The sequence below is a fragment of the Malus sylvestris genome, chromosome 6, assembly GCF_916048215.2.
Source record: "Malus sylvestris chromosome 6, drMalSylv7.2, whole genome shotgun sequence".
Taxonomy (NCBI): Eukaryota; Viridiplantae; Streptophyta; class Magnoliopsida; order Rosales; family Rosaceae; genus Malus; species Malus sylvestris.
This window is the reverse complement of record NC_062265.1, coordinates 21401542-21420521: the sequence shown is the minus strand read 5'-3', so window position 1 is coordinate 21420521 and position 18980 is coordinate 21401542. Positions and strand designations below refer to the sequence as shown.

General features: G+C 35.8%; 1 protein-coding gene and 1 long non-coding RNA gene across 2 annotated transcripts; one reads left to right on the top strand and one right to left on the bottom strand.

Annotated features, from left to right (window-relative positions):
- The first annotated feature begins 383 nt into the window (after positions 1–383).
- On the top strand, positions 384–5857 carry LOC126625007 (endoglucanase 20-like). Its single transcript, XM_050294083.1, has 8 exons — positions 384–698; positions 1609–1821; positions 2996–3196; positions 3274–3351; positions 3556–3708; positions 3800–3908; positions 4008–4174; positions 5191–5857. The coding sequence occupies exons 1-8, from the start codon at positions 459–461 to the stop codon at positions 5527–5529; spliced, it is 1500 nt and encodes a 499-aa protein (XP_050150040.1). The 5' UTR covers positions 384–458; the 3' UTR covers positions 5530–5857.
- A 5368-nt stretch (positions 5858–11225) lies between these two features.
- On the bottom strand, positions 11226–16389 carry LOC126626965 (uncharacterized). Its single transcript, XR_007624831.1, has 2 exons — positions 16066–16389; positions 11226–11385 (listed from the first exon to the last, which is right to left on the bottom strand). It is a non-coding gene; the product is annotated as an uncharacterized LOC126626965 (long non-coding RNA).
- Positions 16390–18980: the final 2591 nt, after the last annotated feature.

Genomic DNA, 18980 nt, shown 5'->3' with positions numbered 1-18980 from the left:
CTTAAGAGTTGTAGAACTATTTTTTTCTACTTTATCATTATTTTAATATATTGTTTTAGTTATTTTTTGTGCTTGTGGAAAAATCACATTCATTTGTTTAACAGTTATAGAAAGTTGGGGGATTAGAATTTGCAAGTAAAATATCGATGATAGTAAGAAGTGCAAAACAAGATAGAATGACGTTCATGAATGGGTACAATGCCCTAATGACATATCCCTATAATTTTCAGTCCCCAACTCTCCATTCCTCAATTAGCGTCACCCTTCATGCCATTCATCTTATTCCCCATAATACCATCCGCATAAAATAATAGAACTTGCAACTGTTTTTGATAATGATGTGACCCTTATTTGCCTATAAATATTCATTCACAATCCATGAAAAATATAAATTCCCAGAATCTCAGCAACTGCATGCAAACGCCACAAGCAAGTTACAAAATTTCAAACTGATCATCATGAAGCACGTCGTAGTACTGGTATGGGTTTTGGTCTTGTGTTGTGTCTTGGTTAACAAGGATGGGCAAGCCCTAGCCATGGAGGACGAAATTGAAGAGTTGGCAGTAGATCATGACTATAGAGATGCCCTCGGTAAGGCCATTTTATTCTTCGAAGGGCAACGCTCGGGAAAGTTGCCCACCAGCCAGCGAGTAAACTGGAGAGGAGACTCTGCACTCTCTGATGGAAAACCTCAAAATGTATGATATTAATTATTTACGTGGCTTTAAGTACATTTTCGTGCACTATGTAGTTTTTATTTTTTAAAAGTTATTACGTTTTTATAAAGGGTTTTTAGTAGGATTCTACATATTGTTGAATATACCCTAAATAACATATATTATTGAATAACTTATATACTAAAATTTTCTTTAAAAGAAAAATAACAATCTAAATATATAGACCTTAAATCACTTTTAACGTGTATATCCCAAGATTATTTCTCTTCTTTAACTTGCATCCATCTAGTTTGTAAGAATCTCTTAACGTAATTATCTTCATCCAAGAGCCTTATTTCCATTACTTCCTGCCAAAACCTCTTCCTCTTCGTAAGCTTATCGAGACACTCTTTATCCTCCCCATTAGATGAAGAACAAGGATTAGGCAATGTATACATCTTCCTGTAAAACCATGTTATTCATTGAGTGATCTTATCCTTCCCGAATCCCTATATTCGAAAAAACTGCTAATGATATTTTAACTATGTATCCTCCTCCTTGTTTCTTCCCCTTAATACTCTCTGAAACTACGCCATGTTTGAAAATTGGAGCGGGAGAATATGTTTTCATGATACAGTATTCATAAGAATATGTTTCGGATTACGCAGACGTAAAATCTAAAAGTAAAATGGGGGTGTATATAAAAAAATATGGGGTGTATATATCTGAGGGTATTATGAGAAAGTATGTGGGGGTGTATTAAGATAAATTTTAATGAAAAACAAAAATATGTTGTATTAAATATGTAAGGTGTACTTAACAATATGTGAAATTTTAATAAAACAATTATTTATAAATTTGCAGGTAACATATATTTGACAAGAGAACATTAACTTTAAATTAAATATGACGATATTTATGTTTTGTTGTGGTTTCAATGATGCACGCGCAGGTGAATTTGGCTGGAGGATACTATGATGCAGGTGACAACGTCAAGTTTGGGTGGCCAATGGCATTTAGTGTCAGCTTGTTGAGTTGGGCTGCTGTGGAGTACCAGCAGCAGATATCTTCTGCAAACCAGCTTGAATATCTCCATACTGCAATCCGTTGGGGCACAGATTACATACTGAAATGTCACTCTTCAGCCACCACATTTTATACCCAGGTTCCTATTTAATTATATAGAAAAGTCATACAACTAAGAAGTGCACAAATTAGATTAAAATTGAAACCACATAAATGTTGGATTAAATTAAAAAATGGAAAATTTGATATAGGTCCAATTTTTTTAGCCAACATTAGGAATAGTCCAGTTTCTTAAGTAAGTCCAATCCCTTAAATTTAGGATTATTTTATTATCAACAAGTATTACTTATTGATAAGATTTGTTATAAAAATTAATTTCATTTTAATTATCTCTTTAATTATTTCTTTCTTTGTTATTTTTATTCTTCTATTCCAAACTCCATTTATAATTTTTTTATAATCAACTTATACCACACGTTAATTGTATTTATCAACATATATGAAAGATTCATATTTATAATTAACATGTATCACTGCTTAATGTATCTTACTTGTAGGCATTATATTTTTGTATTCTATAATTAGGTTTCATATCTAGCTTATAGGTAGAATATACGTTCAATTGTCTATCTACCTATGCCATAGGTTTTTGTTCATAGTCTACCTATAACATAGATTAATTGTGTTACATATATATTTTTTTCTTTTTATAATATACCTTTATCACAAAAGTTAATAAATTTAAAATTTTCATCTAAAAAGATAAAATTGAATAATTGATACAAAATATGTAATTAAATAACTAGACTCAGTCCTAAAAACAATCTATACTTTTGCACCTAGATCTAAAAGCCCCATTAGAAAATTACTATGTTGACTGAACCTAAATCAAAAGACTCCTTAATTATAAACATTTTCATGTGCTTTTCTATTTTAACACCACACCTTATCTAAGTACACCCACTAATTATTTAAAAATAAATAAAATGGCTATATATAACACATATTAAGGACACCCACACACTGCTAGTGCTATCATCCCCCCACTTCGTCATCGGCTCCTACTCCAGTAAAGAGTATGTTAACCCTAACCATGTCAAATAAAATCAGCAGTATGCAATGTCATTAAAAAACTTCCTTCAAAGTTTTGTTCGATTTATATGAATATATAGTGTGAGCTACACAACAGAGAATAGGCCCTAGGGTTTGGATTGGACGATTATATGGTCAGCCATGGTGAATTTGACCCCTAGGGTTTCAAATGCTGGGAATGGTTTGATTTTATGTCACGGTAATTTTCAGTTCATATATAGGTGGGAGATGCAAATGCGGATCACCAGTGCTGGGAGCGCCCTGAGGACATGGATACACCACGAACACTTTACAAGATCACTTCTACTTCTCCTGGCTCCGAGCCAGCAGCTGAGGCTGCTGCTGCCCTTGCCGCTGCTTCACTTGTCTTTAAAGTGGTTGATTCCAACTACTCCGCGTTGCTCCTAAGCCATTCACGATCAGTAAGGAGAAAAATTAATTTTGAGTTCATCTCTTTTCAAACAAATTTTATCTTACTGAAATAAATTTGTATACACAGCTGTTTGACTTGGCAGATCAGCATAGAGCGTCTTACCAAGGCTATTGCCCATTTTACTGCTCCTACTCTGGCTATCAGGTAAAAACCAAAAGTAAAACTAGGTAACACTTTGATATTCCTAATTATTCACCATAGTAATGCTACATAAATGACATATATGTACGATATTTTTTCAATAGAAGTATAAGTTTTACGTATACAAATGAATCTGGTCTTAATATATTCTTATTGCACTCACTATGAGCTTATGTATTTGGTTTATTGTGAATTGTCCAATTTAAGGATGAGTTGTTATGGGCTGCGGCTTGGCTATACAAGGCGAGTGCAGACACCAACTATTTGAATTATGTCTCGAGCAACCAAGCATGGAGTCAGGCAGTGTCTGAGTTCAGTTGGGATAACAAATTAGTTGGAGCTCAGACATTACTAGCCAAGGTATCACTATCACTATTTATCATTACCGTCATTTTAATGTTTTCTTTACGGATAATTAAAAAGAAGTAAGTTAATTCCTAAATTTTCACAGGAATTCTTCAGTGGAAATACGAATTTGGCTAAGTACAATAGCGATGTCCAGTCGTTTGTATGCGCACTGATGCCAGGGAGTAGTTCGGTACAGATCAGAAGAACCCCAGGTGCACATGTTTATAACTTAATGATCAAATAAAGAAATGAATTCTTGGTGACTGATTATGATTATTAATATATGAGGAACATTTTTTTAATGTTTGCAGGTGGACTACTTTTTACAAGAGATAGTAGTAATTTGCAATATGTAACAAGCTCAACCCTGCTGCTATTCATCTACTCCAAAACCCTAACTGCAGCACAAATTGGTGGAGTCCAATGCGGCTCGGTCTTTTTCTCTACCTCCCAAATCAGAACCTTTGGAAAATATCAGGTGATTAACAATCTCAAAATTTCTCATATTAAAAAAATGTCTTCAATATATTGGAGATTGGGTGGCGCTAGGGAAGGACCCTATGTGTGGGCAGCCTTGGCTGTAGCCCACGTGGAATTATAGGAATAAGAAAATAGTAGTATTTATTAAATCAATTATATATCCCATTACAGACACCTGAGTTTTTAGGAGTAGGGTTGATAAACTTTAGTTCTTTGCCGATATCACTTTCTCTCACGCCATGTGAAATGTGGCTACCAACTAATTAAGTAATTTTACCAACTAAAACTTGAAGATAATCGTAGTAATCTTGTAATTCTAATTAAGATAACAGTGGTATGTTTTCGTATATGTATTAAAGACTTATTAGGTCTCCCTAAATAGATGTATAATTCTCATTATTAGTAAAAGTCTTTTGTATTATCGAGTTTTATTCATAACACTTTTGTTTGGGTATTGTTATTGGTACTCTAAAAAATTCATTAGGCACTTCTCACAAATGGATTTCTATTTAAAAATAGAGAAAACTTGAAGTGCACAATAAGTTATTGAAGTGTCAATAACAACCAAATTAAGGTCCAAACATGTTCATGTAGTATATTCTAGTTGCATATGTGGAAAACAACATTAGGAGGCTTTTTGTTAGGTTGTGTAGCTTACGGATACAACCCACCTGAGAAAAAAAAAATGCTAGTTCCGTCCCTTGGTACCGCTAAACCAAATTGTTGGTAAACTGTATCATTTTAATGTATTGTTTGATGTAGATCATCGATCCCTACGTGTAGAAATACTAAATCAAATGATTTCTTTTATAGAGTTATTCTTTATACGTACACCATAAGTCTTAGGCTACAAGGAAAGGATTCTTAATCTACAAAAAGCTATCTACACGAATAAATGATTACAATACTTAAGATACAAGAAACCCTAATTGTTCTCAAATTTTTATGTTCTATCACTAGACAACTTATGCAACTAACAGATACGACAACCTTTTTTCAATCGTTTATATTCAGGTGGACTACATCCTAGGAAGCAACCCCAAGAACATGTCATGCATGGTGGGTTTTGGTGGCAAATACCCAACGCAATTGCACCATAGAGGTTCATCAATCCCTTCCATCAACGTCCTCCCAGCCAAGGTGGATTGCAAAGGTGGTAACAACTATTTCTCCTCTTCCAATCCAAACCCTAATACTCATGTGGGTGCAATCGTTGGAGGTCCAGATGTAAACGACCAGTTCAACGATGCAAGATCAGACTATTCTCACTCTGAACCCACAACATATATGAATGCAGCTTTTGTGGGAACTGTGGCTGCTTTACTTGGTCAAGCCCGAACAGGGAGTTTGTAAATTGCAATTTCTTCTCTTTGATGTAAAACTGAATAATGTCTAGTTGCGCGTGACAAACTGACATACTACCCTTAATGTAAATAGTATAAACTGAACCCCCACGCTCATCAATCCAAGTGATCACAATATCTCATTTTATATGTGTACTCTACATGTTAATAAAGTATGCAGGGACGTATTTCCTCCACTTGTATTATGATGCCTTAAATGTACCGTTCAAATATGCTACTTGTGAGCATCAAATTGCTCTCTATTTAAATGTAATTGTACTAGCTAGAATATTACTTGTACTACAAAATCAGTTTCTCTCTAGACTCGGTTTCCTTTATGATATCGCGAGTTGTTTTTTGTTAGAATGGTATTGCGAGCCTTAGTCTAGTGACTTTGGTTTTCTCTCACTTTCTCGTCAATTTTCTTGCTTAGCAAACACGATTTATAGCTACAACTTTCCTATGTTTTTCTTTGAACTCTTACAAATTTCATCAATTCATGCTCTTGACAAACTAGTTGCTCTCTAATAAAACTAGATCGTACCATTACATAAATCAAGCAGAGGATCCATATGGCCCTCCCGTCTCAAACCAATTAAACTAATAAGATGCAAATAGAAACCCCAAAAGTCTTGCTCTCCTTCACGTGATGAGAGTAAGTAATCAAAAGATCATAGACTACTGTATTCAAAAAAATTTAAAACTGAAGGCAAACTTAAGTACCTTGTCCTCTGATTCTTGGAATGAGCATAGTTGTTACATAATTTCACACTTATTTCGGCTGATTTTACAAAAGCATGTTATACAAACAAGCTATAGAAGTACTTATGTGCTGGTAGGTTGAAGACAAAGTACCTAATAATAACATAGATAAACATACATAATTAGACATAGAAACATGCATGGCAGCCCACTCAGAAGGACAGCCACTGTTGGCTAGGACTCCAGCGTACGGTAAAAAGTCAATTTTGTCTTGTATGCTATCCCGGACACGCTGCTCAAGTAGTATGGACAGCGCCGCTTCTAAAACCATCTGAGTGGTCACCAGAAGGGACTGCGCGGCTTCGGAATCACCTCCCACAACGCGGTGATGGCATTGTCCAGGGGAGTGAGTCCTAAAGGGATTTCCCACCTGGACTTACGATCAGCTTTCTCGAGGTCAGTATAGCTAGAGGTAAATGGAAGATAAAGGCTCGTTGTGGGAGGGAATAAAGTGTTAAGAGCTGCAACTGTAGCGTCTTTGAGAAAGTAGGATTTGTCGCCCGCAACATAAGCTACCACATTGGCATTCTCCTTGTCTAATGCTAGGATGATGGTTCTTCCAATACGGTTTGAAATATCAACCAAAACGAACGGTTTCGAGTTTGGCACTGATATATCGCTTACCGTGGTCACTCCTCGTCAGTAGGCCACGCAGTTCACTTCCAGTGGCATCCTGTGTAGAGAATTCGATATCTCCCGGACGTCCCTCTATAACTCAGACATTGAGGCAAACAAGGCATGCAGCTCCTAGTAGGAATCTCATCTTGTGCATTTTTGTTAAGGGGATGGGAGTTGTGTTTGGTACCGTGCAATGGTTTGTATTTATAATCGGGTGAAGTTATTAGTGTGAACATGAAATTTTCCTGAAACGAAAGAGACAAGAACAACGTGCACAAAATAATATTTGTATTTGATGATTTTGGGTTACAATCTCTCTCGAATTTGATCATCTGATTCGATCTCCGTAAGGTATTGATTTGTGGATGTGCGATTGATCCAAGGGCCATCGAGGCTTGATCTTGGATGAACGGTTGAAAGTTTCTTCAAGGGCCATTGAGGCTTGATCTTGAATGACGGTGATGAACGGATCTTCAAGGGGCTTTTGGGCTTGATCTTGAAGAACAGTGATGAACGGACCTTCAAGGGCTTTTGGGCTTGATCTTGAAGGACGGTTGGACGTGTGAATTTGTTGACGTTGTTGATCCAAAGGGCTGTTGGGGCTTGATCTTAGGATGAACGGATGATGAACGATGAACACTTTCTTTAAGGGCCGTCGAGGCTTGATCTTGAATTGGTGGAAGTTCTTCAAGGGGCCGTCGGGGCTTGATCTTGAATTGGTGGAAGTTCTTCAAAGGGGCCTTCGGGGCTTAATCTTGAAGGTGGATGATTGTTGATCCAAGGGCCATCGGGGCTTGATCTTGGAAGAACGATGAACGAAGAACGAATAGGGCTTTCTCGATTCTTCGGGAACCTGGATGCTTGAGAGCTTCGGAGTTTCAGAGCTTCAGAGCTTTAAGGTTTTGGTGTAATATCAATTGGTGTCCTGAAATGAATGAAATTGGCTTCTATTTATAGAATTTTCCAAGGCCTAATTTTGAATATAATATTCCAGATAAAATAAGTCGTTTCTGCCAGGTGTTGACACGTGTCCTGTTTGATGACTTTTCCGACTCATTTCAATTTTTTGTCGAGTCACACGCTACGTGTTAAATTTATGTAATACATGAGCGTTGAAACTTTGATTTATTGGTCAACATTTATTTACCAAAATTTCGATGTCTACAATTAGATCATTATCATTCATCAGAAAATGAGTAAACTGTTGATTTGCCTCCTAAACTTTCACCTAGTTTTCGATTGCCCACCTGAACTTTTCGATTGGAAAATTAAGGACTCAAACTAATTTTTTTAGCCAATTTGCCTCCTACCGTTAGTTTTTCAAACATTCCATCCATATTTCTGTTAAGTGAGACTATGTGCACAACATGTGAGGGTAGTTAAGTCATTTCACTCTTAAAAATGATTAAAAAACTGAAAATAAATTTAAGAAAAAAAAAACCTTTCCCTCTATTTTTTCCCTCTAATTCCTATCCTCAATTTTATTTTTCACTCATTCATATGCATGAGAAATGACATATGGTGTTATTGTCTTCAAAAGTATCCAAGTTAGTCTTTTTCATGAAGCATGTAATGCCATTTTTTATTTTCTTTAACAAATTTATAATTTGACAAATGCTCATGGTGTTATTGTCTCCAAAGTAGTGCATTAATATAAGCATGTTACGTGTTGTGCTTCATTTTAGAGACATTAAGACTTTACTAGTAGAAGAGTTAGAAGAGTTATAAAAATAGTTTCCAGCAGTTTACATGTCCGCCATCTAGTAAAAACTACAACAAGTCAAAGAAAAAAACTACTCCAATCACCAGCATCAAAACTCCAAAAATCGGCTAACTGCACTAATCCTAACTATTCCTCCAATTTTCTAGCAATAGTATCCAACCAAATCACTAAAAAAAAAAAAAAAAAAGCATATCATACCCACGCAGTTCCACAAAGCTTTGCTTGCCTCCTCAAAGTACAATGTTTTCAAATAATAAATTAATTACTATAAAAGAGAAGAAAGTGCACAACTCAACCTAGAATCAAATGATGGATATTTCAACTGCATTTTTGCACATTTAACACCATGAGCATTTGTCAAATTATTAATTTGTTAGAGAAAATAAAAATGGTAGTACATGCTTCAAGAAAAAGACTAACTTAGATACTTTTGAAGACAATAACACCGTATGTCATTTCTCATGCATAAGAATGAGTGAAAAATAAAATTGAGAATAGGAATTAGAGGGAAAAAATAGAGGGAAATTTTTTTATTTTTTTTTAAATTTATTTTCAGTTTTTTAATCATTTTAAGAGTGAAATAACTTAACTACCCTCACATGTTGTGCACATGATCTCACTTAACATAAATACGGATGGAATGTTTGAAAAACTAACGGTAGGGGCAAATTGGCTAAAAAAAATAGTTTGAGTCCTTAATTTTCCAATCGAAAAGTTCAGGGGGGAAATCGAAAGCTAAGTGAAAGTTTAGGGGGCAAATCGACAGTTTACTCTCATAAAATCAATTAATTGACAATAGGAAGAAGAGGACAATAATTATTTATTTAAATTATGGGTGGTTTTGTATAAAATCAATAAAGTTACAATATTAATAATATTTATTTTAATTATAAATAGTTCAATATATAGTGTATTGTGATACTTAAATACATTTTTATAAAAATTACAGAATTTGCCACTATAGGCACCCACTTCAACTGACACCTCATTTCTTATATTTTGGAATAGGTCAATACAGATCACACTGCAAGTATTTATTTTCTGATTTTACATTTGGATTCAAACACTACAGTGTCAGTTTTTCTGGTTCTTTTTTTACATTTGGATTCAGATGCTGCAATGTGGTGTCAGTTTCCTGGTTCTAAATTGCAGACCCTAGAACTTTGTGATCTACAAAATATAATTCAAAAATGATATTTTGGATGCGGTCCCTAGTCACTAGTGTACATTGATTGAAACCTTATTAATTTTTTGGATTTTGATCAAAGTCCCTTGATTTTGGACACATCATATTAGCATTAATGAATTTCAATGTCAACTATTTATATTATACATTAAACATTATGTTAAATATTATTTGAGCCACATTATTGCTAGCATATTGCGATGCTTAGCTTATTGTCTCGCTCCTTTGGTGTAGATAATATTGTTTGTTCAAAACATAATATTAAATATTTTAATATAGACATTCTTAAAAGATGACATGGAAGTATTTTCCTAGTAAAATGTTGAGTTGTACAAAGTCAAAGGACTTTAATCAAAAGCTGAAAACCAATAAAGTTTTAGTCTATGAACATTAGTGACTAAAGACTGAATCCTAATTTTTCCTTAAAAAAATGATCTCTTTAGCACGTATCACCCTTTTGTTAATATTTCTTACCAAAAATGATGGAGGAACGGGAGGGTGGTTTTTGGGTGTAATGAGTCTCATCACTACGGAAAGGATAAGTGCTTTACACACGATCATTACGGAAGTGCTAATCTCGCCTACTTTTCTTCATTGAACTTAAAAATTAAAAAAACACATGCTTTGGTTGATACCTGTCCTGATCGTGTTCCCCATTTAAAGCTTAATTTAAGGTTTCAATAATGAAGCCGATTATTATATGAATAGGGCTTCATTTTTATTTATACCTGAACTTATCATGTTCCCCAATTTAGGTTTAATTTAAAGTTTCAGTAATGCAGCCGATTATTATATGACCAGGGCTTCGTTTCTGTACTTATCACGTGATTCGTGTTCCCATATTTTAGGTGTAGGTTTCAAAAATGCATCTAATTAAATATGTAGGTTTCAAAAATGCAGCTAATTGTTAAATGAATAGGGCTCCGTTTTTGTCGGTTTCATTCGTTTGACTATTTGTTTTTATGTTTTAGCTATATTTTTTAAGGTGAAATCGGATCAATAATACTTCCTTATGATAAAATATTCGAATGATAGTTTTGTAGTGAAAAAGTAAGATTAAATTTTCTTGGTGAAGATTGTTGATAAATTTAAATCAAAAGTGAAATTTTTGTCAAATTTCCGTTACATGCAAGAATAAATATGAATATTTGTTCAACCCAACAGTTATTAATTACATTGTAAAGGGTATGAAACTGCCCAAATTGCAGTGAAAGAAGCAAATTGCAGTGGAACATAGAAGAAGAAGATGAAGAATAGAAGGAAATGAAGCCTTGTATTGATATCTTCTGAGTTGAATAGAAATGCGAGAATTACAAATAGTAGCCTATAAAAAATAACTAACCCTCCAACCTGTTAGGAATGTCGGTACTACAAGATAGAGAATGCACAAGGTAAAGTAGAAAATGGATACCAAGAATTTATGTGGTTCGGCAATTTATGCCTACGTCCACGAAACAAGGATCAATCTTCACTATATGAAAAAGATGAGTACAACAAGAGTAGTCTTACCAAGCCAAAGACAAGGCTTGATGGATACAAGAAAGTATGACACACACTTTTTATCACTCTAAACTTCACTCACAATGTGTAGTGGAACACTCTCACTCTCATTCTTGGAGTGGAACTCTAGCTTTGGACTTGATTCTTTGCTACTCACGCTTGGTTCTTAATTGGTTACTTCACTACAACATCACACCTATATTTATAGGTGAAGGTTTGGCATTCTACTATTTTCTAGTGTATTCTTCAAACCTCTAGCATAGATAATTCTAGACTAGCCACAACATTGTAGCTTCTAGATCTTTCCATTTGCAACCAAGGAAGCTAGTACTCTCTAGCTTCTTCCATCAACTTAATAAAATGCTAGAATTGTCTAGCATGCTCCAGCCACCTCACTTGCTTACTAGAATAATCTAGAACATTGATCATGGGCTGGACCATATACCAACAATCTCCCCCTCCAATTCATGATGGAGGAATTCCGATCATGACTCCAAGTTACCTGGAGTCCATCCCAACAGCCTAATGCAAAATTCCAACTTTGATTTTGTGACTACCTTTGTCAACATGTCTGAAGGATTATTATCAGTATGAATTCAGCTTTAGCACCTTGTTCTCGATAGCATATCTAATCCAATGATAACGAATATCAATGTGCTTAGTGCGTGAATGATAATTAGTGTTCTTGCTCAAATCCAGAGCACTCTGACTATCACAATAAATGCCATAATCACTTTGCTTCAAACCCAACTCTTGGAGAAACCGCTTCAGCCACAACAACTCCTTGCATGCTTCTATAGCAGCTATATATTTAGCCTCGGTTGTGGACAAAGCAACGCACTTTTGCAACTTAGATTGCCAAGACACGGCTCCCCTTGTAAGTAAACAAGTACCCAGATGTAGATTTTCTACATCCAGGTCACCTCCCATGTTAGCATCTGTAAATCCTTCCAAGATTGGTTTGGAACCACCAAAGCACAAGCACATCTTAGAAGTCCCCTTCAAATATCTGAGAATCCACTTAACAGCTTTCCAATGGTCTTTCCTTGGATTAGAGAGAAACCTACTCACCACACCTACTGCATGAGCAATATCTGGCCGTGTGCATACCATTGCATACATGATACTTCCTACTGCTGAAGAGTAGGGAACAACTGCCATTTTCTCCTTTTCTTCATATGTTTTTGGACACTACTCTTTGCTTAACTTGATATGATTGGCTAAAGGTGAGCTTACCGATTTGGCTGCTTTCATGTTAAACCTTTCAAGCACCCGTTCAACATACTTTTCTTGTGACAGCCACAACTTCTTGGATTTTCTGTCAGGAATTATCTCAATGCCCAAAATCTGCTTGGCTGGCCCTAAGTCCTTCATGTCAAATGACTTAGATAACTCTTTTTTGAGCTTTTTAATCATAGAAGCATCTTGACCGACAATCAACATGTCATCAACATAAAGCAATAAAATGATGAATTTACCTCCAAAAAATTGTTTGATATAGACACAAGAGTCAGCATGATTCTCTTGTACCCATTACTCACCATGAATGAGTTGAACTTCTTATTCCACTGTCTCGGAGCCTGCTTAAGACCATAAGCTTTTCTTGAGCTTGCACACCAAATTTTATTTACGTTTGACTTCAAAGCCTTTGGGTTGCTCCATGTATATCTCATCTTCTAAATTGCCATGGAGAAATGCAGTTTTAACGTCTAACTGCTCGAGCTCAAGATCCATGCTTGCTGCCATACCAAGGATAACTCGAATGGAAGTCATCTTCACCACCGATGAGAAAATCTCATCAAAGTCAACTCCTTTCTTTTGACCAAAACCTTTGATAACCAAACAAGCCTTGTACCTTGTCATGTTGTCATCCCTTTTCAATTTGAACACCCACTTGTTTTTCAATGCTTTTCTGCCCTTTGGAAGCTCCACCAGCTCATAGGTATCATTCTTTAATAAGGAATCCATCTCTGACTCCATTGCCTTCATCCATTTATCACTGTCGTTATGAGCTCTGGCCTCCTCATAAGTTTCAGTCTCTTCATAATTAGTCAACATGATATACTCTGATGAAGAATACTTGGTAGAGGTCTTTGACTTTTGTTGGATCCTCTGACCTGATCTTTATTCTCTTGAGGGGTTAGAGGCTCCCCCTGATTGGGTTCTTCTTGAATATGCTCTTCTTGACTAGGCTCATCTTGATCAGCAATCTCATGGTCTGGCACATTTTGATCATGCTCCCCCTGATCAGCATTATCTGGTTTTGCAGGCACTTCATTTGCAGCTGCTTCAGGGATGTCATCATGACTTTCTTCATCTGAAGCTAATGGACCAACTCCTCTGACTGCGCCATCTGGTTGTGACTCTTTATCCGAATCCCCAATTGTTTGATCTTCATAAAAGACCACGTCTCTACTTCGGATAAACTTTTTCTAGTATGGGTCCCATAATCTGTAACCAAAATCTTCACTGCCATAACCAAGAAAGATGCACGGTGTAGCTTTGTAGTCTAACTTCGATCTTTACTCTTTAGGCACATGCATAAAAGCTTTACAGCCAAACACATTCAGATGAGAGTAAGACATATCATTACCAGTCCATACTCTCTTCGGAACATCAAGACCTAATGGTACTGATGGAGATTGGTTGATCAAATAACAGGCTATCCTTACAGCTTCACCCCAGAACTGCTTAGATAACTTTGCAGTCCTCAGCATACACCTTACTTTCTCCATGATGGTTCAGTTCATTTTTTCAGCAACACCATTATGTTATGGAGTTCCAGGAACTGTCTTCTCATGACGTATGCCATGTTTCACACAATATTCTCTAAACTGGTAAGATGTGTACTCGCCGCCGTTGTCACTACGAAGGTACTTGAGAGGTTTCCCAATTTCCCTCTCCACCATAGCATGGAACTCCTGGAATATCTGAAACACCTGGTCTTTGGATTTCAACAAATACACCCAAACCTTTCGTGAAGCATCATCAATATAAGTAACAAAATATTTATTTCTTCTGAGTGACTCGACTTCCATGGGACCACACACATCTGAATAAACAAGACCTAACAAATTTCCTTTCTTTGAAGATGGAACACAAAAAACTAACTCTTCTTTGTTTTCCGAATAAACAATGCTCACAAGAGTTTAATGACGTACCTTTGGCAAAGGGAATGTGAGACTTCTTTGCCAAAACTTGTAGGCCTTTCTCGCTTATGTGGCCTAGCCTATTATGCCACAAGTCTAGAGATGAGTCCTCCATAGCATTCAACTCACCTTTCAAAACCTTGGCATTTGACCTGTACAACGTCCAACAAAGTCGTGCTCTTGCTACCATCATTAAGCCTTTGGTAAGCTTCAATTTTCCTTTGCCAATATGGTGATAATATCCTTGTCGATCAAGGGTATCGATGGATATCAGATTGAGACGTATATCAGGAATATGTCTCACATCTTTCAACATCAATTGGCGGCCGAGATTAGTTCTTAGGCAAATATCACCAATTCCAAGAATTTGGGAATAGCTTTCATTCCCCATCTTCACTATGCAAAAGTCACCTTCTTTGTATGTACTAAAGAACTCTCGTTTGGATATAGCATGGAAGGAAGCTCCATTGTCAAAGATCCATTCAATGTCTCTATCAGAGTTGCCCATATGCAGACATTCACCAACAGACAATATTTCTAGTACATCACCACATACGACAGCGATGGTATTGCCAGTATCATCTTTCTTCTGATTGTTTCCTTCCCTTTGCTCTCTCTTCCAAACTCGACAATTTTTCTTCATATGGCCTTCTTTGCCATAATGGTGTCATGCACCCCTGAACCTTGACTTGGATCGGCTAGGACTCCTGCCATGACCTCTAGGCCCTATACTCTTGCTTCTTCCGCGGTTCTCTATGACAAATACTTGGCTGTTATCTGTGCTATAAGTCTTTCTCCTTGTTTCTTCATTGAGCATGCTATTTTTAACATTATCAAGAGTAAGAATACCATTAGAAGCAGAGTTACTTATACTCACCACAAAGGTCTTCCAACTGTTTGGCAAGGATCCAAGTAACAAGAGCGATTGTAGCTCGTCCTCAATCGTCATTTTCATAGTAGCCAACTGGTTGATGATATTTTGGAAATTGTTTAAGTGTTCTGCTACACTTAAACCATCCTTGTATTTCACATTGATGAGCTCTTTGATCAAGAAGACTTTCTTAGCTGGGGTCTTCTTCTCGAACAAGGACTCAAGCTTCGTCCAAAACTCGCAGGCATTGGTTTCATTAAACACATGGTGAAAAACACTATCGTCCACCCATTGTCTAATTGTGCCAATAGCCTTGCGATTCATATTTTTCCACTAGGCATCAGACATGCTTTCGGGCTTAGCGGCATCTCCTTCAATTGGTTCATGCAGATCCTTGCAATAGAGAATGTCTTCCATCCTTGGCTTCCATGTTACCTAATCGTAGTTGGTGAGTTTGATCATAGTGCCACTTCCTTCCATCTTGTAGTACGAGCCAACCTGGCTCTGATACCACTTATTAGGAATGTTAGTACTACAAGATAGAGAATGCACAAGGTAAAGTAGAAAATGGACACCAAGAATTTTTGTGGTTTGATAATTTATGCCTACGTCCAGGAAACAAGGATCAATCTTCACTATATGAAAAAGATGAGTACAACAAGAGTAGTCTTACTAAGCCAAAGACAAGGCTTAATGGATACAAGAAAGTATGACACACATTTTCTATCATTCTAAACTTCACTCACAATGTGTAGTGGAACACTTTCACTCTCACTCTTGGAGTGGAACTCTAGCTTTGGACTTGATCCTTTGCTACTCACGCTTGGTTCTTAATTGGTTACTTCACTACAACATCACACCCATATTTATAGGTGAGGGTTTGGCATTCTACTAGTTTCTAGTGTATTCTTCAAACCTCTAGCATAGATAATTCTAGACTAGCTACAACATTGTAGCTTCTAGATCTTTCCATTTGCAACCAAGGAAGCTAGTACTCTATAGCTTCTTCCATCAACTTAATAACATGCTAGAATTGCCTAGCATGCTCCAGCCACCTCACTTGCTTAATAGAATAATCTAGAACATTGATCATGGGCTGGACCATATACCAACACAACCTTCTGACAAACTCTTGTAGTAGTTTTCACCAGCTTGACCAATCTTCATTGTTCAATTATTAGCTAATCTCCACCACACATTTGTTAATACTCTCCTCAATCTCAACTTGGTAACCAAGCTGGAGATTGAAACTGTGGTTAACAACTATGAACACTCATGGACATAGGCCTATGAAGAGTGCTGGAATGTGTGGTTAAAAGTCCTTGTCATCCCTTCATTGTTGCATAGTTGAAGGGGGATTGGGTTTTGTTTGTGGCCTTAAGTTTTGGCTAACCGCAACTAGAAGCATGGACTGTGAAACACATTCAAATGCCAACTGTTATATGAACTCCACAATGCAAATATACATTAGTTTTTAGACACCATTTCTCAATCTGTAAGATTTGGATCAAGGGTAATTCCAGACTCAGAATGAATCAAAATAACAATACTATATCCCATTTCATATCTTCCATTATTGTTCTCAAACTTGTCAACTTTATTTAACCGTACTGACTTTTGAACCCTAATCAATTGTGCATCCAAATGAAATACCAAAATAGCCTCAATATAGTAGTTGTAACACACTCTCGTCCCCGTATATCAACTATAGTGGAGGATTACCCTTCATGGGAATTTATTGGCAACAACTTCATTGAACAATAGTTTCGGCCTTAACATTTACAAAATAAAAAATCAGCATACTATACTGTGGCTTCAGCCTTAACTATAGTGTGGTTTTATGAGATTTACCTACTCATAGCACGGGATTACTCTTTGTGGGATTTATCACCAACTTCATTTAACAATATTGGTTTCGACCTTAAACATTTATACAAAATCAGAAAATCAACTAACCATAGCGTGGCTTTGGCATTAAGTATAGTGTGGTTTCATTGAATTTACTAACAACATAAGATTACCCTTCGTGAGATTTACCGTCAACATAAGATTACCCTTCGTGGCATTAAGTATTGTGAATGCATAATGGTGAATGTTTTCATGCTATCATGGGCTTATAAAATATCGATTTCGTGTTTTAGAAAAAACATGATTTGATAGAAATGAAAGAAAGCCCTTGAGTGCTAGTTGTAGAAGAACCTCCTCCACGAACCTTCAGTTACTTAGCTGCAGAGGGAGCGTACTAATAACATGTTGTAGGCCTATTTAACAGAAGAATTATAAAAGGAGAGAGATGGAGCGATAAGACAAAGAAGAGAATTGGTAAATTTTGAGGTGTGTATTATCTCACCCTTTGTGCCTTTATCCTTGCCTTTCAAGTCATACATCTTAATTAGGACACTATCTGCAAAATACTATAGAATCCCATAAAGATTTACACAATCACATTCTTAACTAAATTAGGACTACAACAAAATATTTTTTAATTTTTTTTGTATACATTTCTTTATACATTTTATTTGCATATCTCCCACCATCTCTCTTGCACCTCTTAGATATACTTTAGGGAAATTTTATTTGAACCCATGTAACCTCTTTCTACACCCAACTTAAATTTAAATTGTTAATTGTCTATTTTAGCCTATTGCATAATTACTATTAAGTACAAAATGAAATTAATAATAAAACTCAAATTTATCAATAAACTCATTAAACCCTAATAGGTCTTGTAAAGAAAAACAAGCTTTTTTTATGGGAACTTTAACGAAAAACTCCCGGTACTGTTTACTTTAACGAAAAACCACATATTTACACTAAAAAGTCAATCCTGGTACTATTCACTTTACCATTTATTTTGTCCTTATCGTTAAAACTCAAAGTTTTCAAGTCATTTTCATTAGTTTTCCTTTTTTTTATTGATGGATGGTGATTTTGAAGTTTTGAATCCTCCAACTAAGGTATGACTCAATTTATGAATATTTTGTTCGTTTGATTTTAATTTTTTAAAGTTTAGAAGATGAGTATTTGGGTTTCAATTTTTTTCATCAATCCCGAATGGTTTGTTAAACTTTCTGCAATTGAAAAATTCTACGAAAAAACTTCTTACCAATGTTCTTAGATTATAAACTTCCTTGCCCGTTGTTAAATATAAGGGGATGAATTGTTCGATTTGTTGCTTATGCACATCAGTAGAAAGAAAAAATGACAAATGTTTGGGTTTGGTAGCAGAAAGAAAAAAAAGTAGCCATGAAAATGCTAGTGGGAAGAGGGGGTGAGGCAAGGACGCCTCTTAAAAAACAAAAAATTCAATTACATATGTTATTTTATAAAGAGAATGAGTGTGAAGATAACTTAATATTTTGAATTGAGTTTGAGATGGTAGTTTAGGTAATAAATTTGAGTTTGAAGAGAGATTAATTCTTTAATAAAAAAACAATATGGGTGAAGAGAGTAAGTTGGGTGTAGAAAGATGTTACATGGGTTCAAATAAAATTTCTCTATCCCTTACTCTCCAATTTATTTATCCACCATCACTAAAAAAAAATAAAAACTTAAAACAAAATAGTTATCAAACGAGCAATAGGTTTCCTCAAAATACAATTATGCGACCAAACACACATACTGTTATAGTTTTTTACTTAAAATCTTCTAG